The sequence below is a fragment of the Glycine soja genome, chromosome 16 (assembly GCF_004193775.1).
Source record: "Glycine soja cultivar W05 chromosome 16, ASM419377v2, whole genome shotgun sequence".
NCBI lineage: Eukaryota > Viridiplantae > Streptophyta > Magnoliopsida > Fabales > Fabaceae > Glycine > Glycine soja.
This window is the reverse complement of record NC_041017.1, coordinates 18,967,396-18,991,644: the sequence shown is the minus strand read 5'-3', so window position 1 is coordinate 18,991,644 and position 24,249 is coordinate 18,967,396. Positions and strand designations below refer to the sequence as shown.

At 32.6% G+C, this 24,249-nt stretch overlaps 2 protein-coding genes across 4 annotated transcripts; one reads left to right on the top strand and one right to left on the bottom strand.

Annotated features, from left to right (window-relative positions):
- On the top strand, nucleotides 1-1,656 carry LOC114389269 (GDSL esterase/lipase CPRD49-like). Its single transcript, XM_028349907.1, has 5 exons — nucleotides 1-99; nucleotides 625-765; nucleotides 909-982; nucleotides 1,117-1,269; nucleotides 1,369-1,656. The coding sequence occupies exons 1-5, from the start codon at nucleotides 1-3 to the stop codon at nucleotides 1,580-1,582; spliced, it is 681 nt and encodes a 226-aa protein (XP_028205708.1). The 3' UTR covers nucleotides 1,583-1,656.
- Nucleotides 1,657-9,999: 8,343 nt separating this feature from the next.
- LOC114390555 lies at nucleotides 10,000-24,150 on the bottom strand. 3 transcript variants are annotated; one of them, XM_028351317.1, is made up of 21 exons: nucleotides 23,800-24,148; nucleotides 23,609-23,681; nucleotides 22,660-22,782; nucleotides 21,711-21,880; nucleotides 20,498-20,650; nucleotides 19,503-19,646; nucleotides 19,010-19,070; nucleotides 18,528-18,838; nucleotides 18,087-18,218; nucleotides 17,872-17,991; nucleotides 17,309-17,395; nucleotides 17,034-17,165; nucleotides 16,769-16,886; nucleotides 16,547-16,672; nucleotides 15,524-15,658; nucleotides 14,457-14,599; nucleotides 14,170-14,310; nucleotides 12,918-13,244; nucleotides 11,855-11,980; nucleotides 11,182-11,265; nucleotides 10,000-10,499 (listed from the first exon to the last, which is right to left on the bottom strand). In XM_028351317.1, the coding sequence occupies exons 1-19, from the start codon at nucleotides 23,854-23,856 to the stop codon at nucleotides 11,897-11,899; spliced, it is 2,637 nt and encodes an 878-aa protein (XP_028207118.1). In that variant the 5' UTR covers nucleotides 23,857-24,148; the 3' UTR covers nucleotides 10,000-10,499; nucleotides 11,182-11,265; nucleotides 11,855-11,896. The 3 variants fall into 3 exon arrangements, with proteins under 3 accessions (XP_028207118.1, XP_028207116.1, XP_028207119.1); XM_028351315.1 differs by having other exon boundaries at nucleotides 11,186-11,265; XM_028351318.1 differs by lacking the exons at nucleotides 10,000-10,499; nucleotides 11,182-11,265; nucleotides 11,855-11,980; nucleotides 12,918-13,244 and having other exon boundaries at nucleotides 15,484-15,658; nucleotides 23,800-24,150.
- Between the last annotated feature and the right edge of the window lie 99 nt (nucleotides 24,151-24,249).

Sequence of the window (24,249 nt, the reverse complement as noted above, 5' to 3'; positions counted from 1 at the left end):
ATGCTCAATGACACGATACAGGTTGATATTGATTTGCGAGGATATGCTGGTTGGAATTCAAGGCATGCTGTGCAGGTTCTGGATAAAGTTTTTCCCAAGGTATTCACCATCTGAGTGCTTCTGTTGAATAAAAAATCTCCCCTTCAGAGTGAAATTTGTTTTCCCATTCTTAATAAACGGTTAATTTCTTTTTTGGGTGGGATGAGGGATGGTGTTTTAACAAAAGAGGTCAAAATCAGTTTGTCTAAAGTGTGGTAATAACTGATTGATTACAGAATTTAATTAGAATATACTGTTAATATAAAAGAATTTTACCCCATTATTCAATCATAGATTTGCCAATCATAGCTAAGGTTATTTCTAATTTATTAATATTACTAATAATGCATAACTATTGGTTCAGAAAGAGTCATCCTATCTGTCAAAATTAACCTTTTTACGGTCAGCAAATGAATTTTATTTGCATCAATTAGCCTGAAAAATATATCCTGTACTTGGAAGATTATTCTGATCTTTAATTATATTAAATGTACAATAATGAACTTCTTAATTATCACAATTGTTAGCATGCACAATGTCATTACTTCGATTCTTGCTAAGACCCTGTCAACTTGTTAAATTCAGGATGCCCCTGTGCAACCTTCATTGGTTATTGTCTACTTTGGTGGTAATGATTCTTCTACTCCCCACTCATCTGGCCTAGGTCCTCATGTGCCTCTCCAAGAATACATTGAAAATTTGAGGAAGATCGTTGACCATCTCAAGGTATTTTATTTTCCACATCAAACATGTTTATCCTATGCCAATAAACCTTTTTACCTTTGTTCACTGCTTGAAAAATGGTATATTTTTTCCCCTTCTTATTCTTGTGGCTGCAAAAGTTTGACACAAATAATAATGATTGCTAGAGCCTCTCAGAGAACACTCGCATTCTACTTCTCAGTACTCCTCCCATCAATGAAGCAACAATTACGCCAAACAGGTTCTAACTGCAATAGATTTTCTATTTGATTGTTATAATAAGTAGTCAAAATATGTTTTTTGTTCTAATAAATTTTTGGTTCCTCACAAAAAAATTTCTGTTTTTTTCCTCACAAAATCGATAAATTGTTGGAGTGAACGCAGTGATGGGAAACCAACAAAGACAAATGAAGCTTGTCAAATATATTCAGAAGCATGTTTGGATGTGTGCCGGAAGATGAATATCGAGGCCATGGATTTGTGGTCTGCTATTCAGAAAAGAGATAACTGGCAAGATGTTTGCTTCATGTAAGTTTATGCTCTCATGTGTAGTGTCCCTCAATTGAAAAGGTTCAAATTTGCGTAGTCCTTTCTGTCATTTGATTTGGTGCTTTTGTTATTTTATAGTGATGGAATTCACCTGTCATCTGAGGGAAGCAAGATAGTGTTGAAAGAGATACTGAATGTCCTCAAAGGTGCAGAATGGGAACCTAGTCTATATTGGAAATCAATGCCAAGTGAGTTTGATGAAGATTCACCATATGATCCAATTGCATCTGATGGAAAGTCAACTGTTAATCTTTCCAACTGGGTCTTCCCTGACAATGACAAATGGGACTAGACTTTATATGTGCATTAACAGCGAGTCACTGAATTGCATCGAACGAAAATGCTTATTTTTATCTTTTTTTGTGTTGCATGTTTGGGTTCCTTTCTTTATCGTGTTCATTTCTGTATTACTTGCAAAAAATGACTTCTATTACTATGATTAACTTTGAGGCTCATGAGTCATCTTCAATCTTCTCCAATATCTCTGTTCTTATTACGGTAACAAATCAACGTGTACAAAATCCCTGAAGTAGATATTCTTGGCATTTGTGCTTATACAGGTTAAAAATAAAAACAAATTACTTTTAATGCTTCTGCGTTTTCTTTCCTTCAATTTTTCACTATTTTATGCCTTCTATGTTTTTGTTGCTTCAATGTCAATCAACATTTATTATTTCTGTCAATGTCAATTAGCATTTATTATTTCCGTCAATGTCAATCAACATTTATTATTTTTTGTCTTTTATGTTTATTTTGCCGAATTAATGTTTCCAAGAAAAATAATGTTGAACTTCCAATCCCATTTTGAATTCAACTGTGTGACATGATGGCTTTTCCATTTTCCCCTTGCATCTGATAACAATAATAAAATTAAAATAATAATAACAAAAAAAAAATTATGATTAATAATAATGATTTATAATAATTTATTATTATAATAATAAAAATGATTATAATCAATTTTAAATATTACAGTATCAATTTTAACATATTATTAAAACCAACTTCAATTTTGTATTTGTTTTTACCATAGTCATTGTCAATTTATTAACTTTTTATTAATAAGCATATTTTATTCGTATTTTTGTTAATTTTCATTTCAAATTAATAGGTACTTAATCATCATAATTTTCAAATTAATAAGCATATTCTGCTAGGATATGAAAATAATCATAATTTAGACGTTGCCTTATTCCTAATTAGTAGGTACTTAACAATCAATTTTAAATATTACAGTATCAATTTTTATTATTAAAACCAATTTCAATTTTGTATTTGTTTTTGTCGTAATCATTGTCAATTTATTAATGTTTAATTAATAAGCATATTTTATTCGTATTTTTGTTAATTTTCATTTCAAATTAATAAGTACTTAAGAATTAATTTTAAATATTCTATTAGGATAGGTAAATAATCATAATTTTCAAATTCATAAGTAATACTTTGTTAGGATATGGAAATAATCATAATCTAGATGTTGCCTTATTCCTCATTAGTAGGTCCTTAACAATCAATTTTAAATATTACAATTTCAATTTTAACAAAAACCAACTTATATTTTGTATTTGTTTTTGTCGTAATCATTGTCAATTTATTAACGTTTAGTTAATAAGCATATTTTATTTGTATTTTTGTTAATTTTCATTTCAAATTAATAGGTACTTAACAATCAATTTTAAATTTTCAGTTAGGATATGAAAATAATCATAATTTTCAAATTAATAGACATATTCTGTTAAGATATGAAAATAATCATAATTTAGACGTTGACTTATTCCTAATTAGTAGTACTTAACAATCAATTTTAAATATTACAGTATCAATTTTAACATATTATTAAAGTCAACTTCAATTTTGTATTTTTTTTTTGTCGTAATCATTGTCAATTTAGTAACGTTCAATTAATAAACATATTTTATTCATATTTTTATTAATTTTCATTTCAAATTAATAGGCACCTAACAATCAATTTTAACTATTCTGTTAGGATATGAAAATAATCATAATTTTCAAATTAATAAGCATATCCTATTAAGATATTGAAATAATCATAATTTAGAGGTTGACTTATCCCTAATTAGTAGGTACTTAACAATCAATTTTAAATATAACACCATCAATTTTAACATATTATTAGAAGAAAATTTTCATACATGACTACTTAAACATTATTATCTTTCAAATAAACTTAATTTTCATCTATTTCATAATGAATTTTAACACCGTTGATAAAAAAATTAATGTTTATACCAAGAATGAATATGTCTCCTTTTGATTCTCCGTGGCCATTCAAACTAATTGGAAGACAGTTTCCATTCACGACTTCATTTGCAATGACCATTAACAAGTCTACGGGATAGACCTGCGCACGTGTACGATTGTATTACATCACTCCCACTAAAGCATATTCATATAAATTTACCACTTGTTAGGTTAGTATTGTTGTATAAAGTAGCAACGTCCCGCTTGAGATTTTTAAATGTTCACTACTCTTATCTATATATGCAATCAATTCATTCATTTCTGTTCATCGTGCAGCCTCTCATTCATCTGCTTGAGATTTTTAAATGTTACACTATCAATTTTAACATATTATTCAAATCAGATTCGATTTTGTATTTGCTTTTGCCTTAATCGTTGTCAATTTATTAATGTTTAATTAATAAGCATATTTTATTTGTATTTTTGTTAGTTTTCATTCCAAATTAATAGGTACTTAACAATGAATTTTAAATATCCTGTTAGGATATGGAAGTTATCATGATTTTTGAATTAATAAGCATATTCTGTTAGGATATCGAAATAATTTTAGTTATAAATACTGTTTTTTCCACAAAAAAATGCAATTAACAATTTAAAGGCACGGGCTAACACTACTAATATCTGATTTTAGTCATGTGCATCCCAAAGGTTCTTCAATCAAAAAGAAGAAATAAAATGCAGTCAACAATTTGAAGGCACGAAAAAAATGGACCAAATTCAGAAAACAAATTCTCGAAAAAACTGCAACTGGAAAAAACAGAGGAAGAACGTGGACCCATCCGAAAATTCCATCATTCTCCCACTTGGTCCATTTAACTCAACATCAACCATAACAAGAAACATAATATATGAGTCATAACAAGAAACACAATATCTTCCATGTACCACAATATATCAAGTCTCTCAACACTAGCTCTCAACTTAATGAATAAACCATATGTTTATTCTAGATCTAAACCAGATGATTTTTCTCGAAATAAATAAATATGTGCACAAATCCATATGAGAAAATATCTAACTAAATAAGAGTTTCATTGAAAATAACAAATATACGTACAATGAAATTACATCATGGAACCAAGTCTCATTCGTACTACATGATCCTTAGAATTCTTTGGTGGCATGCCTTTAGTTAAAGGATCAGCAATCATCAACTCAATGTTGACGTGTTCAATGACCACTTTCTTCTCTTTAACACGTTTTCTTATGGCTAAGTACTTGACATCGATGTACTTACTTTGACTTCCACTTTTGTTGTTTTTAGCCATAAACACTGCAGTAGAGTTGTCATAGTACAACTTTAATGGCCTCGAAATAGAGTCCACAACTCTAAGGTCAGACATTAAACTCTTCAACCATACACCATGCGAGGTAGCCTCAAAACAGGAAACGAACTCAGCTTCCATAATGGAAGTAGCAGTTAAGGTTTGCTTGACACTTCTCCAAGATAAAGCTCCACCGACTAACATAAAAATATAACTAGATGTTGATTTTCGTGAATCAACGCAACCAGGAAAGTCTGAATCGGAGTAGCCAATCACTTCCAGACAATCAGTCCTTTTGTACATGAGCATGTAATCCTTTGTCCCTTGGAGTATTCTTCATGTGTTCCCGCTCAAAATCATTTTTCGGGCACTGACTCAAAACGAGTTTGTCACCCTTCACAATGGGAGTTATACTTGGTGAACAACCTTTCATGTTAAATTTCTCTAAAACTTTGTTGATATAAGTCTCTTGAGACAAACCCAAAATGCCTCGAGATCTTTCCCTATGGATCTTAATGTCAATGACATAAGATTCCTCTCCCATATCCTTCATATAAAAGTTCATCGAGAGAAATTGTTTCACCTCATATAGCAAACCCTTATCATTAGTTGCAAGCAAAATGTCATCCACATATAACACAAGAAAAAAAATCTTACTCCCACTGACCTTTTGGTATATACATTGATCCATGATGTTCTCTTCAAAGCCAAATGAAGTGATGACATCATGAAACTTTAGATACCATTGGCGGGAAGCTTGTTTCAAGCCATAGATTGATTTATTAAGCTTGCAAACTAAGTGCTCACCTTTAGTAGAGGAGAATCCTTTAGGCTGTTTTGTGTAAAACTCTTCCTCTAGATGACCATTAAGGAATGTCATTTTCACATCATTTGATGTAACTCAAAGTCAAAATGAGCTACTAATGTCATAATTATTCGAAAGGAATCTTTCTTAGATACAGGAGAACAATTCTCTGTGTAATCAATTTCTTCTCTTTGAGTGAACCCATTTGGCAACAAGTTTTGCCTTATGTCTCTCAATGCTGCTCACTTCCCATTGGCCTCCTTAGGTTTTTCATACCCTGCAAGGTATTAGAAACATGGATTGTAGAACCAGAATCAATCCACCACGTGTTATGATTAATACTAACCATATTAGATTCATAACAAACAAAAGCAAATGGAGTACCTTTCTTGTCCATCCAACTCTTAAACTTTAAGCAGTCTTTCTTCATGTGTCCTTTCTTCTTGCAAAAGAAACACATGGACTCTTTCTTTATGATTGGTTGGGCAGGAATTTTGCCCTTGTTTTTGGGTTGATCCCCTTTCTTTTTTCCATGAACAGTTAAGTTCACCCTTTCGCCCTCTTCCATAATTAACCTTTCCTCTTCTTGAACACACATGGTCATCAACTCATTAATTGACCATTGTCTTTATGTGTGTTATAAGAGATTTTGAAGGGAGCATATTGCAAGGACAGAGTACACAAAATATAGTGTACTAAGAATGAATCAGACATGGCAACCTCCAAGGCTTTTAGTTGAGCCACTATATCCCTCATGCGCATGATGTGATCACGTACACCCTTTATCCCTTGGAGCTTTAAGGATGAGAACTGCATTATAAGGGTGTTGTAAAGGGCCTTATAAGATGTAATAAACTGATAATTAATGGCCTTCAAAAGATCGTTGACCTTTTCATGCTGATCAACGGAGCTACGGATACTAGTAGATATATTAGTCTTTATGAACATTACGGATAGACGATTAGATCTCTCCCACTTTTCATAAAGATCAGCAGAGTCTGGAGTGCTAGTTTCAGTAATGCCTGACGGTTCGTCTTTCCTAACAGCATAGTCAATATCCATCCAGCCTAAATGAAGGAGAATTTTCTCCCTCCAAACCTTATAATTGTCCCTTTTCAATTCGGGAATATCACACTTAATATAAAAAATGTTTGCAGATTGATTAACTACAAAGTTCAAGAATACATTCTCATTATTCATAATTTGAGACTCAATAAATTGTCATGTTTTACCAATGTAAAATATGTATTAGTTCATGAACCTAGTGACATACAACTTGCCTGTGGGCTAAAGTCCTACTCAATTAGATTCATACTTTTGATAAAACTATCAAATTATGTTCCTTTTTCTCAATTCCTGTGGGTAAATTAAGAAATATAACTTGATATTTTATCCTAATTAATCATACAAACATAACAAAATTCCCGTGGGTATATTTTATCACATTAAATATGATTAATCACAACCAATGTTTTTTAAATGTGATTTTTACACTTAATATATAAACCTAATCAATTAAAGATGTTGTGGCTATTCTCTAATTAATTAAATCATATTAATCACTTAACATTAATTCTTAATTAAGAGCTAAATATTTACATAATATTCTAAATAATGTAAATAAATTGAATAACATTGCATAAAAAATATTCAAGATAACTTCGCATGTATAAAATCATAAAATCATACACACAAAACTTCAAAAGTAAATAAATAATATATGCATACGATTATCCAATAGTTGAAACCATATAAGCTCTTAACCATTAAATTTAATGTGCATAAATTATTTAGCTTAATATTGCATGCTTAAATACCAAAATAAACATACAATTAATCTTAATAAATAATTCAAACACACTAAAAGGCACTTAACAACTCATATTTAAATCATATTGATTAAGTAGAGAAATAATAAATTAATATACTTTTTCCTACAGGTGAAAGGATGACCTTATTATATCATATATATATATATATATATATATATATATATATATATATATATATATATATATATATATATATATATATATAAAAGTTTCAGTATACGCTTTCAAACTTCAAGGACGGGTTTCTCGTGATATTTCTTTCACTTCCAAGCCGGCGTCGCATTATAACTTATTCTAAATGATCGTTACTCTGCTCATCTTTTTTTGTCCCTCTGTTTCTATCTCCTCCGACGGCATCGTGTTTTTCACTCTGAAGTCCGTTGTGGATGCCTCCAGCGTCGCTGCTTTCTCCAACTGGAACGACGGCAATGCCACGCCATGCTAGTGGTCCAACGTCACATGCGCGAACATCTCCGGCCTCCAACCAATAAGATGGGTTCGTGAATCATTAATGTCATCGTGGGCAAAAAGTAGCAGCACAAAGGAGAACTCGAAGGTTTCCAGCCACATTAAATAAAACAGCATTACTGACATATAGTTCCAAAACAGAAGCAAAACAGAGGCATATAGTGCTATGATACCAAATGTAAAAGATATACATATTGATCTAAACATGTGAATGAATTTAAATGACATATTCAGATCTAGCAGCAGAAGCTAAACAACACATGTGTACTTCCAGCCATTGCAGATCAAACACGAAGCAGCACAAGCACGAACTCGAAGACAGCTTTGTTTATCCAAACTCTTACTCACTCTGAATAGATGATGTCTTTTTCTGAATAGAGAAGTAGGTTTGGTGATATAAAACTGAGAGCACCTCATCCTATTTATAGAGTTTGCCCATCACAGAGCTCAACCAATTCGGATCAGAACGTGGGTTTGAGGATAGAGGCGTGAGTTTATTACTGAACGTTTGCAGAGATAAGGATTGAACGTGGGAGGAAAATGGACCAAATTCAGAAAGCAAATTCCCGAAAAAACTCCAACGAAAAAAAAAAATAGAAGAAGAATGTGGATCCATCCGAAAATTCCATCAATAGTTTATGTTTGTTTAATCATAAATGGGGATTCAATTCTCCTTGGTTTCTCTGCATAATACTGTTGTGATTGTACTTCTACATTTGTTCTTTAATGTCTTATATATGGTTTTATGTCTTCCTTCTAACGAAGGTTATACATCAATACATGCAGTTGATAGTACAAAATAAACAGGACAATCAATGAGGAAGTTCTATGGTGATAGAATAGTTGTTAAAGCTTTCAGAGAATATGCTATCCATCTAAACATACACTTTAGATAAGAAATGATTGCTATCATAACCCGACATGACTGCTACCTAGAAAAAACATTGAACTACATAACAGCAACAAAACTCTTCCAAACATCTATAGGCATCTAATAGGAATGTCAGCTCCAAGTCTAACAATTAATGGTCAAAAGAAGTTAGATGAAAACATCCAATTGAAAAAAAAAATATTAAAAGATGTTTCTTATCTATAAAATTAGAAAAATTCAGTTTTCGTCCTAGATACGTTTAGAATGCACGCTTCACTGGATGGATTTTACGGGTTGTGGAATTTGCTGAATGCAAGCTTCGCGAGTGGGCTTACTTGCATGTCTAGCTCTAATTGCGAGCATGCATCTATATCTTCTAGTAGAATTTTAAATTTCACTATTTTAGTTAATTAAATATCTTGTAAAAATGCCAAAATTTCATAAAAAAAATGTTTTGCTCTGTAAAAGTGACCCATCCAAGCATTGGGTGTAGGAAATTCAATTGAAAGTCATTCAAATATCATATTTTTCTTTCAAATTCTAATTGCCCATCTAAACGTAGGATAAAGTTGTTCTGCTTAAGCTTTAAGAGCCTATTATTTCTTGAGGAGTTTTCGTAGTACCTTGAGACATAAATCCAACACATCGCACTGATTTCCAGTGAAGGCTTGGTTCCACTCTGCTTGTTTTTCAACATCTCCTTCACCACTATCTTGCTGCCCATAAATCAAATGAAGGAAGCATATTTAAACTTTTCTAAATTCAGGGACATATCCATGGAGCAAGCATCTTGCTAATTATCCTTTTTCTATTGCCTATATCATACATCAATGACATTTTTATTCATCTCGAGGCACACTTCCAAACATGCTTTTGAATTTATTCAACATGATTCAGTAAATATATGAAGCCGTTGTACAATAATTGTCTTGTATAATTTAACAATTAAACCAACAGCTTAAAGATTTGATGCATATGACCTATATTTTCTTGCGCAACAATCTTATTTTATTTGATGCTTTTGTCTTATTTCTTTACTGCTCATCCTATATACTTCACCCATTTTTGACAAAGTTTAATTTTAAATGAGCTACCACAGTATCAATCAAGGAAAGTTACTGCTTTGAACAACTTTCAAATGATCTGCAGATAATTATGTAGTACGAGACTTTAGGCTTAAATTTGTTGTTAGCTGCAAGCGTCTTCTGATTTTTTACACTTGGTGACTTTGTTAAATTACTTAAATAATCTCATATAAAGTTATATTATCATCAAAATTTTGGTCAGAAATCTTTAGTCTTAACACTATTGTTGTATACTTGTATAGGAAAGAAAATTAACACGAAAACTATAATATCTACTGTGTCTAAGCCATTGACGCTCATCACGAGGCTAGCTAATAGAAACACAGTGAAACAAAACTGAGGCTGCATGCAAAATTTAGATTTCTCCAAAGTGAAATAAAGTGCCTGCTGCAGGCAGGCCTCAAAACTGCTTGCAAATTAAACTTGGGAGAAGTAGGTTAGTAGATGAGGATGCCAATGCCAAGTATGCTCTGATAGTAATAAAACTGATGCCGAGTTTACCCTAACAAAGTTTACCAGTTTTGATCCAGACTTCGCCGCAAGTTAGAGAGAAAAAGTTACAACTCGGAAGCAATCTAAGACAAAAAGGGCACACACATATGGAGAGAGATCAAATTACACCTGCATAACGTACACCAAATATTACACCGTCAATAACTTTACCTAAAATGTGATTTTACTTGATTCAATTGTTGATATATAATTACACAAGGTGATTAATTTAACTTTGCAGATAAATGAACAATAATAAGATGATCAAATGCTTCATGTTTATATATATTTTAAAAATAGGATTAATTAAGTTTTTTGTCCCTCAACTATTTCAAATTTCGATTCGATTTTTAGTCCCTATCAAAAATTTGGCCCATTTTTAGACCCTATCAAATTTTAGATGATTAATTTTAGTCTCTTTAATAAAGTTTGCCCATTTTAAAGGAGCTTTCGATGTAATGGTGAATTTTGAGATAAAATTATTGAATGGTGTCATAGTTAGTATAATTTACACTATAACATAATTGGATCAAATAAGAGAGAAAGAGCATATCTAGTGAAAATCTAGAGAAAAGACATTTTTAAATGACTGAAGTAAATTTGAATTGTACAATTATGCATAAATGGTCAAAATTTAATGTTTGTGATCACTTAAAAAAGTCATTTAACTTTTAACACAATCTGTGTATTAATCTTGACCGTTCATGATGATATATCTAATAACCTAGATTTACTACTCACTCTAACATAAAAAAGGCTCCCTCACAAGATATATATATATATATATATATATATATGAATAACATTTTACCTACCCCAGAGCTCAGTCCATGTCCTCTGTCTGTCAATTTGACAAAAAAAACTCCCTTCTATGCCAACGATGCCTGCAAATATCCTGTCATGGACTCGAGCATATCAGAACTACCCAATTGCTATATTCAGGGATAGATTATGCAACTTTTTTTTTTGGTGAATAATAGATTAAGCAACTTATGACATTTTTATTCATGTTTTTTGGTGACCTTGGCAGTCATGGATAGTATGATTCATTTGAAAGGCTGAATGCACACAAATGAAGCAAAAAAAATTATTAGCAAGATTAAGCTGAACAAAGTGATAGAAAGAAGATAAACATGATATCTCAAAAAAGAGGAGGGAAGACGAAGACAGAGAAGGAAGATGATAAACATTGGTTTGTAAATTCAACATTGCAGGTGGGGTCATCTTTATGATGAATAGCTCAATTCAAACAGGTCATACACAAAAGCAAGAGACACTAGAAGACATGTCCCAACGACACTCCTCACCCCTGACAAGTGAACAAACCAAAAAACAGCACTAGAATTATTCTGAAATTCCTGAAGATGTATTATATGGTACACACTAGACAACAAAATACGAAATTCCAACAGAAATACATAATAAAATGACATGAAGATGAATGATATGTCAGAAAAATTTGCTAGCAAGCTTTAAAAACATACATGAACCAGTTTCTCAATTCAGAACATCCTTCTTGACAATTGTTATCCCGTTAAGATTTTCAGTCGTTCAAATGCACATTGTATTTCATGCCTTTCTTCAATTGTCGTACTGATCCGCCCTGATGTCTACATAAAAAATAAAAGAAATTATCAAAGAACGCCTATTAAATTTTTTTGGGAAACTAAATATGTTAACAGAACAATAACAAGAATAATAAACTCATCCCACAGTTAACAGAACAGTAAGACAAACAAAAATGAAAATACATCAAATCATTATGTCACAGCACAAGTATTCTTTGGGAAACTTGCAATGTTCCATTACCAGATTTCAACCCAACCAAATTTAGTATCTACTAGCTTGACTATGTGTTTGTCTAAGAAACCATTAAGGCCTGAGCAGTGTTTTACTGCAGAAGCCTGAAGTGCTGATGTAACTTGGACATAAACACCCAAGAGTTCATGGGTCAGATTAAAATAAATGCACCAAAGGCATCCTACCACAGTTTATCTAAGTATAATAGAAGCAACAGTGGAGACATTGTTATGTTTCAAATCCATTACCAAACCTTTTTCAAGATAATGAATTATCTTGTCTTAAAATAGCTCATTTTACACTAAATTGTCAATACAGGAACACCTTTCCATGTAATATTGTAATTCATTTCATATCTTCCTTGAAGTTATTTCCTACAGAAAGCTAGCCAATATATTTAGCATAATTGCATGCAATAAGCACTCTACTTGAACTTTATGCTGCCAAAAAAAAAGGTGATATTATGGATTAAATGATAAAGGAGTGTGTGCATGTATTTGGTGCAGATACACATCCCAAAAGCAAATGATCCCTCGTATGTTGCAGGCCACAAAGCCTCACTGTAGAGGATGTAACTATCTACATACAGTAGTATAGACAATCACAAAATACTGAAAACCTTTTATTAAAACTCCCAATTTTGTTTTATCCAACCAAAAGAAATTCTTGCAGATAAGTAATAGTTATGAACAGCAAGCTTCAAAATAGCAATCAATAGATGTTCTTGATCACTAAGGTTGAACCTACCTTTAAAGAAAAAACTTTATGTATGACGTTATCAATATCTTCCTTGAATAAAGACATAATCGGTTGCAATTTAGCATCCTTGTGCATCAAAAAAAGTACAGAAGTGACAGCATTCACTCTATCCAAACAGTTCCTTGTATGTTGAGTGCATTTATCAGATATTGGTGACAAACTACTTTCAGTTATAGCTGATCCCATTCTCTTCAACACAAGATTCATAAGTTTATGGCACCGATCAAACAAGAAAAAACAAGGTAGGAGATAATAATGCTGAGTACTTAATTGAATGGAGGGAGTCCCCTGTTCATCACCATCTTCTGGAATGCACTGTGGTACAGTGAAATATATGATCAAGAAAAATATCTATTCATATCAGCAAAAATTAAGATCCATTGCTTTAGGAAAAATAACAAAATAAAACTAAGATAAATTACTAGAAGTACTTACTAGAATCAGAAAACATACTAGGAATCTAGCAAAAAACTAAAATATATATAATAATTAAATCAATTCAAGTTGTCAACAAAAATTAAAACCCAATGCTTTTGAAAAGAAAAGAAAATGATGATAAATTGCAAGAAGCACGTACTAGTATCAGAAAACATAATAGGGATCTAGCATAATAATAATAATAATAATAATAATTGATAGATGTCTCTAAAGCAGGATGAGAAAATGAAAAGATCTTGGTTATTTGTTACAAATAATACCCTTAAGGCCGAAGGGTTAGTTTTATATACCCTCAACTATGGAACCTTCAGCCATTAAAAAAAAACACTAAATTAATGCAAGAAAAATAAAAAAGAATCAAGTCCTAGCTCAAAAGTAGGGTGTAAGCACCCATAGAATGGTCAAGTCGACATTTTTCTGAAAGAATTCTCACTTCGGTTAAAAGGGTGATGTTGATATCTCTCGTTAGATAATTCCAAAAACAATTATCAACAAAGGAAAGAAACCAAAATCAATCATCTGGGAAGTAGGCAGGATTTAGAAATTATTCCCACCATCTCCTATAAAATAATAATGTCTCGTAGATATTTTGCAGATTCTGCATTTCTTTTTAAAAATTGTCAATCTTTATTTTATATAGTAAGATATCATACCAATCAATCATAATATTTCAAAGACATTCTAAACAATTTGACTTTCAAAACAAAATTAAGGACAAAATTAAGTGAGACATGTATGTAGGAAACAACATAGCTTCAAACATATATTGATGGCTTGTCAGAGTTTTTGGCAGCATACGCACCTGCACAGCATCCATCAGATATTCAGAAAGATGCTGGCCTAGAATGATAATGCTTTGTTCAGAAAGTCTTGTGGGCTTGGAATCCACTGTAACAAGCATTCTCAGGAGAGAGCAACTATTATCCAAAGAAGGCATTTGTGGCTGTGGTACAAAATATCAGTAAGAGAAATGGAGGAGTCATTCTTCTAGAAAACCTCTAAATGAGCTAACAAGCAAGCACCAGAAAAATACAAGAAAAAAATCTGAATGCAAAAGAAAGCTCAAAACAAACAATTGTGTCAACTTACTATCTGATCAATTACCACTTTCTCTACTATCTGCAGAACAAGAGAATTGTCACCCATCTGTGCCATGTATGAGCAAAGAACAGTTGTCATTGACTTCAAAGTTTGGCAGAGTGGATCACTCTTAAAACCAGCAGAACCGATTTCTGCAGAATTAAAAAAGAATAACATTTCTGATGCCAGAAGACTGACTACCAAAAGTAGGTTTAAAAGATTGATAAATATAGCTATTTCAATAACCATAGATAACTAAATTAACTTTTTCTTGGCCAGGGATGAACACAACTTTCCTCAATTCAGTAGCTTTTCTAGCTCAAGAACATGGAAAAAATGCTATATAAATATTGTTATTTACAAGTTACCAAGAAGTCAAATATAGGTGGCAGGAATGCAAATTGGATAGATAAGTACAGATGAAAATTAGCAATGTAGACATGGTGAAGGGTAACCAACTATTGGGCTTACTGTGCCTGCAGTTAGAAGTTAACAAATAAAGAGGAGTGGTAGGGTAAGATGTGAATTGGAGGGAAGAGAAGGAGAGCATAACAGAATGGATAGCTAGAAGGAGAGTGGGGGAGGGAGATGTGAGGATCATACTAGGGGGAGAGAGAATGAATATTTGAGGGAAGGTACAAGAATGAGAGGTATGAGGATTCTTGAGTGAAAAATATCTGGATAGGCTGAGTGAAGAAGGGGTTCTTCCACATGAAAGGGATTATTCTTATTTCAGTTTTCTTCATTTTCATTCTGCAAGGAGCTCTGCCCCTACAGTCTAGTTTTCCTTTTAATTATCCTTAATTCCATGTTGTAACAGAAGTTTCCCCTCCCTCTGATTAGTCATATTTCAGTATCAATACGGTTCAGTTTCCCTATTCAATTTTTGGGTCCTATTTCTATTACATGGAATATGTTGTTTTGCATTGCCAATTTCAACCCCTTCTAGTTTTTTCTGATCACTACTACTGAGTATAATGTACAAAAGCTCTAAATTGGAAAAGTGAAACAAGAAATGGATATTATCAGAAGTTACAAGTTCAAACAAGTAGTCCAAATAAATCTTTGTAAGCTACCAGGGGAAACTTTGAAACGCAAGACCAAGGTGATGAAAACACTCAAGTAATCTGCAATTTTTATATGTCCATCTCTATAGGCTGAATGGAGAACCTCTATGATCCTAAATAACACATAGGGATCTAGATCTGCACCTGCAATAAGTACAAACAAAATTAACATTCATAAGCTTTAAGCCAGAAACTTGTACAGAATTAGTATCTGAATCCTATTCCAACTTTAAAGGCATTGGCTACATTGCACATTAAAAGCACTGGCACAGGAAGTGAGGATTGAGGAAAAAGTACCATATACAAAAGTATCCTCCATTGCTTTAACTTATCAAAACACTTATTTCTCGTTAATATCAGAGTCCTTGTAGGCATCTCTCCCGGATAACTTAGAAACAATGTCTTATCACTGTAACATTTACTTTGAGGGGAAAGTCCCAACTTTCAAATCAACATTACAAGATTTTAACAAAAATAAACCACATTATGTACTTCTTGATTGAAAAGTCCCATCATCATTGTTTACTGGAGGCCATAAAAATAAATAAAAAAATAAGGCTTCCAAGTCAGACAAATATCTTCATTTTTTTATTTGATGACACACCAATTACATGTTTTTTTATTAAATAAATATTACTTAAATCTTTGAGGGCATAGACTAAGATGCTTCCAAAAAAAAATTCCTCAAAAAAAATAAAAATCAAAGTAGTTGGACTTCTATGCTATACCTCACATTTATTAATATTACTAGAAGTAAAGAAAGAACAAAGTTGGAAACTTATTCTCCTCAAATAACAAAATCTCACATTCAACTAATTCAAAGACAGCCTTTTTCTCTTATGTTTAATGTTTAAATTTAAATGATAAGCCTTTCAATAACTTGCCATCATGTATCATGGTAAAATTTAAAAACATTTAATATTAATTATGCAAATGATAGTAGGTAAAATGTTAAGTGAAGAGATATGGTGAACTAAAAATTCATTAAAAAATATCAAGTTAGTCAAATTTAAAACATGCGCAAAAGCTTACTTAGGCAACAACAAGCTATTGACTTTAAAATAGGCAGGTCCAAATAAGAGAAATAGTAAAGGGAACATAAAGAGAGCTCTTGAGATTCTCTAGGAAGCCTGAGAAAAGGACCATAACATATCTGTCCTGCAAGATGAAAAAGCCAAAAACTTAGAAGCCAAAGAATAACTCACACAGGTAATGTATTATTAATATTGATGTCAACAGCATGTTCATGTTTACCTCCTTGACATGTACAATAAAAATCTAGCAATGAGTACTGTGTGTTGTCATACATACAAACAAGTGATGAATTCAACAAAGAACATTGTCCAATACGAAGTTGAAGGCGTAACACAACCTATGATGAACATTGAACATTTTAGGTAAAACAAGACACTAAATTGCAGATTTAACATCAATACTAAAGCACATTGATCTCTCAAAATTCTGTCAAATCCAGGAATTTCACATAAAAAACTGCTTATCGAATCAAAATAATGACTACCTGGGAGCAGGTTGGGTGTTTATCTCCAAGCTGGATAAGCAACAGAGGGAGCTCTCTAATCCATGCGAGTAAGGCATCTTGAAGTTCTAAATTTTCTGGATTGCTTGTCTCTATGGAAAGCATGCTTTCAATCTAGATTTGAACCAAAGACAAAAATAAATGTTAATATGGAAAGGGAGAGAAGAGGAAGGAAATAAATTGCTTTCATAAGATTATCCAAAAGTCAAGAATTTCATTTCAAAGAAGTTCCTAGAATGATATGAAGCCAAACTTACAGGAGTTAGCATATCTTCAATAGCAGAAACACATGCCAATTTCATCAAGGAACCTGGCTTGCTTTCCCTAAATGTCTGGGTAAAAGCCTGCAAGTGCCACAATTCCATGTTAATAGCAACATCAAAACCTCTGGAAAGGAAAAACATAATTACCATAAACATGGTACAAAATAATACAAAACCAGAAAATTAATGCAGTGTTCAGTTTATTTACTGTTTTCAGTTTAGTTAATATATTTTCACTGATTAACAAAAAGGTCACCCTTTCTTTATTATTTTCAAGAATTCACAAGGGACTGGGAGATGGTGAAAACAAGAAAATCATGCTTTTACCATATCTCTGACAACATCTTGGAAACAGGAAACAATTGAAAATAGAAGATGACATTTTTTGTAATTATTGAAGTAATTGAAAACATACCATATCAACATATAATAAAAACTAAAAAGAAACCGAAAGCCACTGTAGAATAAAAAAAAATCAGAATATCCAAATTAATGGCTTCCAAAGTTCCAACAAAAATAAATTATTTGGAATTCATGTGGCAACTGTCAAGTCAAACCTGAAGAAGACGTGATGTCCAAGAGCTTGCCCCACGTGAAAGAAATTTAGGAATAAATGAAAGGAGCTGAACTAAACACTCTTCCCAGACAGCCTTACCAGACTGTGTAGCCCTGCAGAACTGTATACTAACAATTCAAGTCAATTTCTGATGTAGAATGACCACTATTTTCAACTGATAATGAAACTTAAAAAGGATTATGTTATGTATCAAACCTTCCCAAGCAAAGCATTTTCAAAAAATTCTAGAAATGTCTCCAACAAATTAGGAGGAAGACTCGTCCATTCATTTAATTCAAAAAATATTTTGGCAACGATCATGTTCAAGTCAAACAACCTATCACAATCCTGCAAAGTAAAAGAAGAAAGAATTAGTTTATTTGGAATTAGAGGAATATCACAGTCCTGCTGCTTCCCCCCACTCCATGTCACAAATGGAACCAGATCACCACAACACAGCAGAAAAAGGGTAATCCACCACAAACTTTTTATAGGGGTAAACTAATTTATTTTTGAAATATACTTGACCATAACATGCCAATTTTATATGAATAGTTCTATCTTCTCTTTAGACCCCAATTGTACAATTATTTATTGTTCTACTCACCAGTCACCAGTCCCCACTAAAGGGTAAAATCGACACACACAATCACACACCTTTTCAGAAAGATGATCAACCGGGTTGAGGGGGAAACGAGGAAATAATTTCTTCAAGAATGTAGAAGAGATGTTAACATCCCATACAGCTGCATCAGGTCCACCTTGAGAACTTGGGGATTCTGAATCCTTATCAGTCCCATAAGCAATAGACCTGACTATAAGATATATGCTATGAAGAATGGATATCATACAACCAAAAGACTTCCCTTCAAGACTTTCCATAGCATGAACCAATGGAATAAATTCCAGGAAACTATTTATTAATACTGGCACTAGATCCTTCAAATTCTTTATGATATAAGAAAAACCTACACAAACAGATAAAGCATAGAACAGGACTGTCAGACAATTGTTAAGAACATAAAAAGCTTGACAAAACTTTTAAATATTTGAAAATTATGCAAACTCATGCAACAGCAGTCAATTAGTTATTTGTTTCAAAATCAAATTGTTTTTTTTTTTTTTTGAAGTTAGCATACCATTAGAGCTCATAGACACATCAACTTCAAAGGCATGCAATACCCTTTGTCCAGTAGCATCCTATTAAAATTAGAAAAAGTATTAGAAATAAATTGGTGAATGCACAAAAGATAAAATAAAGTCACCATTAATCACAATGAGATGTTTCACACAGCAGAAACTTACCAGGTCTGAAAAGCCAAAAATTTAAATCATAGTCATAACTCCCACTCTATTCATAGTATATGTATTTATCTGAATAGTATTGTGAAATTATGAGTTGTGCAAGATTATAAAGTACTACATGTATCCTGAGAAGAAGTTACAAGTTCCAGATGCACATAAATCAACCAATTTAATCATAAAGCTAAGTGGAAATGAAATGACAAAAGAAAGAGATTGCTAAAATGAAAATGCAAAGAGGTTTATGTCATGCATAGAAATAGCAAAACTTAAATTAAAAAGACTGACAGAGCATTTACTAATTTTCACAGCCAAATGAAAATAAAATACCTTATTGTGCAAATCAGTTTCTTCTTTATTCCATGGCAGGAGTGACAAGCAGCGAACCAGCCCAGCAAGAGCATCCTTTAGTTTTCCTTTGTCCTGTAAATAGTACTGGTTCCTCACTAGAATATCCTCATAATTCTGAAAAATCTGTTAACCATGCAACCAAGATAAGTGAATTCTAAGCATCAAATACAAAAATACAACTACAATAACGGGAGAGATATAGAACTCATAGAACTCAATTTCAGCAACAATTGAAGAATAAAAGCATGCAGATGAAGAATATAATAATGTGCTAGGAAATAGATAAAGAAAATGAAGGCACAGAAACTAATCAAGAAAAACCATGGGAAATAGAAATGCAATGAATTGCAGTGTATTTTGCCAACAGAACTAAGAAATAAATTGCCGCAATAATTTAAGCAAATTTCCCAAATTCATCAGACAAATATTCAAACGGTATTAATAATTAAAAAAAATACTCTATTGACCGTATAGGAATTCAGAATAACAACATATCAGAAATAAGAATATTTAAAATAACAAGGAAATTGCACCTCAAGTAGATTTTAAGCTATTGTTATATCTGGTTAAACACTACACAAAATTCTATAAAAAATCCAAAGACATATTGAAGCATTAGCTTATTTTTTCTTCCTATTGTTAGGCAACATTTCAGTACAGAAAATACCATAAAATTCAAAGATCACTAGCATGAAACTGTATAACAAAGGTGTTGACATTGTGTCAATAAATTATTAAAAGCTTCATCCGTAGAGGTGGAAGTAAAATCGAATTACAAGAGCATCAGAGAAGTTTAAAGAGCTCACAACTGCTGCTATTGCTTGAGCAAATAACCTTCACCCCACCCCCACCCCCACCCCCACCCCCCAAAATCACCATAGAACAAAGAGTTGCATCTTAAAACAAAATATGATTTGAAGGAGCAATCCTAACATGTCGGCAAAAGAAATTTTAAATATGGCAGATAATATCACCTTTTCTGCATAAGATGGTGAAAAGGAAGGAGGATAAAACTCAAGAATGAGGTCTAAAAAATCAAATGCCATCATCCGAACATCAACCACCAAATGAGTCATTGCATTAAAAATGTAAGGCACCAATAAAGAAACGATCAGCTCTTGATTGTCCTACAAAATATAGGGAGAACCAAGTAACACAATAAGGCAATTGAAGTTTTACAAATCAATCCTTACTGTAATGATATATAATCATATAAAGATTACAGGGTGCATGAGGAAAAAAAAAAATTGGATCCTCGATCAGAATTCAAAAACAATGAGGATAGCAATCAGCTTCAGAGAGTTATAGAGTATTACAATCAAACATCTTAATGTATCATAGATCAATAACCAGAGACAATATAACAAATCTTAAATCATGAGAAAAAACCATTATTTACTTTTTCACAAGAGAAAAAAATATCCAATATCAATGTTCCAAGCCAACACCATATTATACCTTTCCTTGTTAAGGCTCCCCTAAAGTGCGTACCAAGGGTTTATCAAGCATAAAATTTTAGTGAATAACTATCAAAATGCATTTTTTTTTGTGAACCCGGGGGGGTATCCCTTAACCGGAAGCCAATGAATAATCCGTCAAGGTATCAAATATTGTCAAACTAATTTTAGACTAATCAGAAATTAATAATCCCTGACTGAAATCCTTTACAAATGCTATATATTTCAGTTTCTAAGAGATGAAATTTTCTCTGCAAAATATTTGTCATAAGCCAACAAGAAGTTAGAATGGCTCAACATTTGGGTGGATCAGTGGTTTAGGGAGTAGGATGAAAATATTGCGCTTTTTAGCTGGAGTGAGGTTAATTTGGTGGGAGCATGATTCCATAACCTTTAACCATAAATTTCTTCTACCCCACCATTCCTGGGCATTTTGGGCTTTTGCTGATAAGATTTTAAAGGTTCTTCTAGTTCTGGGCTTCCAGTATGTACTGGGCTGCTCTTTTGAGTTGATGTGCATTATCATTATTTTTCGTTATCTATAGCGTCCTATCCAACTTTAGGAAAAATCTTAATCCTCCTGCTGTTTTTTTCTTTGTTCTACGTGAACTCTATTATCAAAAAAGGAGAAAAAAAGCTGCAGCCTAGAATATTTTATCCATCCAAATGATAATGGTGCATCATCCCAATGTATTAGAAAAGTGATTTAAGTAAACAAAATGGAAAGTACCTCTTTACAGCAAGGTAAAATCACTACTTTAAAAAGATCATATAATGATTTTCGAACCACTTTATCATCATCACCAATGCGCTCACGAAGTTTTTCTACAGCAGCATATTTGTGCAACTTCTGTTCAGCTGGATATCTGGTGAATAAATCCTTAATACCAATCAATGCATCTGTAATTTAAAGGGTGGAAAAGAAAGAGTATTAAATATGAGGATTACCAAATTTAAATGAAAATTTGAATGCTTAACTGGATTAAATAACGCAATGACATTAATCTGTGACATTACAATTCAAAAAGAATAAGAGTATATTAGGAATAGAAACCAAGCCAAGACATTAAATCAATCAAGACATGCCATTAGATTAACTTTCATAAGATCCAAATAATATAATTAGTGGCTGCTTAATTTTATTTTTGACAGATTTGGAAATAATGACTAATATTGACACAACGTCCATGGTACTGATTTTTTGGCTTCAAGCTTAAACTCGAACCAACTTGAGCTATCATTCCTCAAAAATTTAAAACTAAACCAGAACCAAGGTTTTGGCTTGGTGTTTCAGCTCCAAACCAAGGTTCATTGTTATTTGAATTCATAAAAAAGTTCCATTAATTATATGAACACAAAATACATTACAATTGTAATAAATAGCTAGAATTATCTACGTAATTCAATCAGTCACATTCCCTCCACATGATCACATGTTAGTAGCAAGTGCACTAGTATAAACAGGCCTCTAACTTTTAAGGTTAATAGCTTAATAAGTTAATCTCTATTAAGCTGAAAAATTTTGTTCAACTCAGCTTATCAAGAATAATATTTTTGAAGATTTTATCGGTTTAAAACATACAGAATTTGTTCTATAGTTCTGTAGAGGATTAATGACACTAATAAGTACATTTAAAGGCAATTAGATAATTACATTATATTATAAAAAATAAATATACCTCTACGAACTTTTGGATTGTGATGAGATGTTTGCTGGAGAAGTTCTTTTAAAGTCAAACCTTTCTTGTTTACAGCCAAACCTGCCTTCTCTGCCGCAAGACTCTGTTCCGGAAGAACAATTGCTGTTGAAGACATGTTCGTTAACTTATTTCATGACATTAAAGTCATTTGTAAATAAAAGTTGTAAAACAATTAAAAAGAAATTCCATTTGATGGGTTGTAAGAGAGAGATAGGGAGGGAGGAAAAGAGAGATTCTATACTATATAAGTATTAACAGCAGAAGCAGATGGACATTCTTAAACTTCAGACAAAATATAAATATATTTTAATTTGACAGGATAGTGTAGAATTTTATTTTATGTTATTTTTAGTGAAAACTTTGAAGTATGGCAAAAGAAAACAGCTCAGATTGTTATTTGCATCAACAAAATCAAACAAGTTATTAAGTTAATACAAGTACAACAAATTTCACCGTGTCTTGCACTTTGCTTTGCTAACACAAAAATGGTAGTAGAATATTAGGGTGTGCAAAAGAAGCAATTAAACTTAACCAATCCATAACCCAACGCAAACCACATTCCAAAAATCCATAGAATGTAAACCTATTTTCAAACCAAACCGGTTTATTACTTCTTAACAAATGGTTCGGTTAATCAGTTTCAAAACCATTTTTTTACAAACTTCATATATATATAACTAATTTTACATCAGTTCAAAACTGGTTTTAGAATAACGTTTCATTCAAAAACTGGTTTTGAACCAAATCCAGTTTTCTCCATAAACCGATTTGGCCAAAAAACCAAAACCAGATTTAAAAAAGAAAAAAGCGATACGGTTTCAAAATTCAATCCATATATCTAGTTTTAATTTGGATAACCATGCACACCCATTGGTAAATGAACATGTGATGAACAGAACCTATTTTAATTTTGGAGCAGAAGGGGTACCTTTAGATTTAATTTCAGTATCTGTTGTATTCTTAGGTGGTGGCAGTTTCCTCCCAACCTTTCGCCTTATTTTCTGAAAATTTTGAACAAGTGACCCATGTTAAAAAGCTACAAAATACTCATAAACAGAATTTTACACATGCAGAAATGCATATTATAGAGTTGTGCAGTGCTAGGGCCATAGGGGAAACCTTGAAGTCAATGCCCTTCTGTTTCTTTGAGTTCTTGTTGGCTTTAGAACGAGGCATCTTGCACTAATAATGAAACTGAAAAAAGCAGAAGCAAAAGCTGAGTTGTTGTTGGCTTTAGAACGCAGCTGCAACCCCTCGAAGCTCCAACACACAGCGCGACCTCGGAACCCAGCCACGACCCCTGCAACCAGCCACGACAGCAGCCACGCGTTACCCGCTGCACACAGCAGCCAGCAGCGACGACCCACGGCGTGAACGGCGGCGACGAGCACGGCAGCGACGACCCACGGCGCGAACGGCGGCGACGAGCACGGCGTGAACGACGGCAACGAGCACGGAGAAGACGACCCCAACCCACACGCAGAACCGCCACTTATACTGGTGGGCAAAGCTTTTTTTTTGTTTTGTTTTTGCTGCTTGACACCCATTTTTTCTGTCTGCAGCTTTTTC

Excerpts from the sequence above, each read along its gene's own strand:
- LOC114390555 (XM_028351317.1), bottom strand. The coding sequence starts at position 23,856 with ATGCCTCGTTCTAAAGCCAACAAGAACTCAAAGAAACAGAAGGGCATT. Across the intron at positions 22,783-23,608 it reads TACTGAAATTAAATCTAAAG|CAATTGTTCTTCCGGAACAG; the intron begins GTACCCCTTCTG and ends TGTCTTCAACAG. Across the intron at positions 20,651-21,710 it reads TTTTACCTTGCTGTAAAGAG|GACAATCAAGAGCTGATCGT; the intron begins GTACTTTCCATT and ends TATATTTTGTAG.
- LOC114389269 (XM_028349907.1), top strand. The coding sequence starts at position 1 with ATGCTCAATGACACGATACAGGTTGATATTGATTTGCGAGGATATGCT. Across the intron at positions 100-624 it reads TGGATAAAGTTTTTCCCAAG|GATGCCCCTGTGCAACCTTC; the intron begins GTATTCACCATC and ends TGTTAAATTCAG. Across the intron at positions 766-908 it reads AGATCGTTGACCATCTCAAG|AGCCTCTCAGAGAACACTCG; the intron begins GTATTTTATTTT and ends AATGATTGCTAG.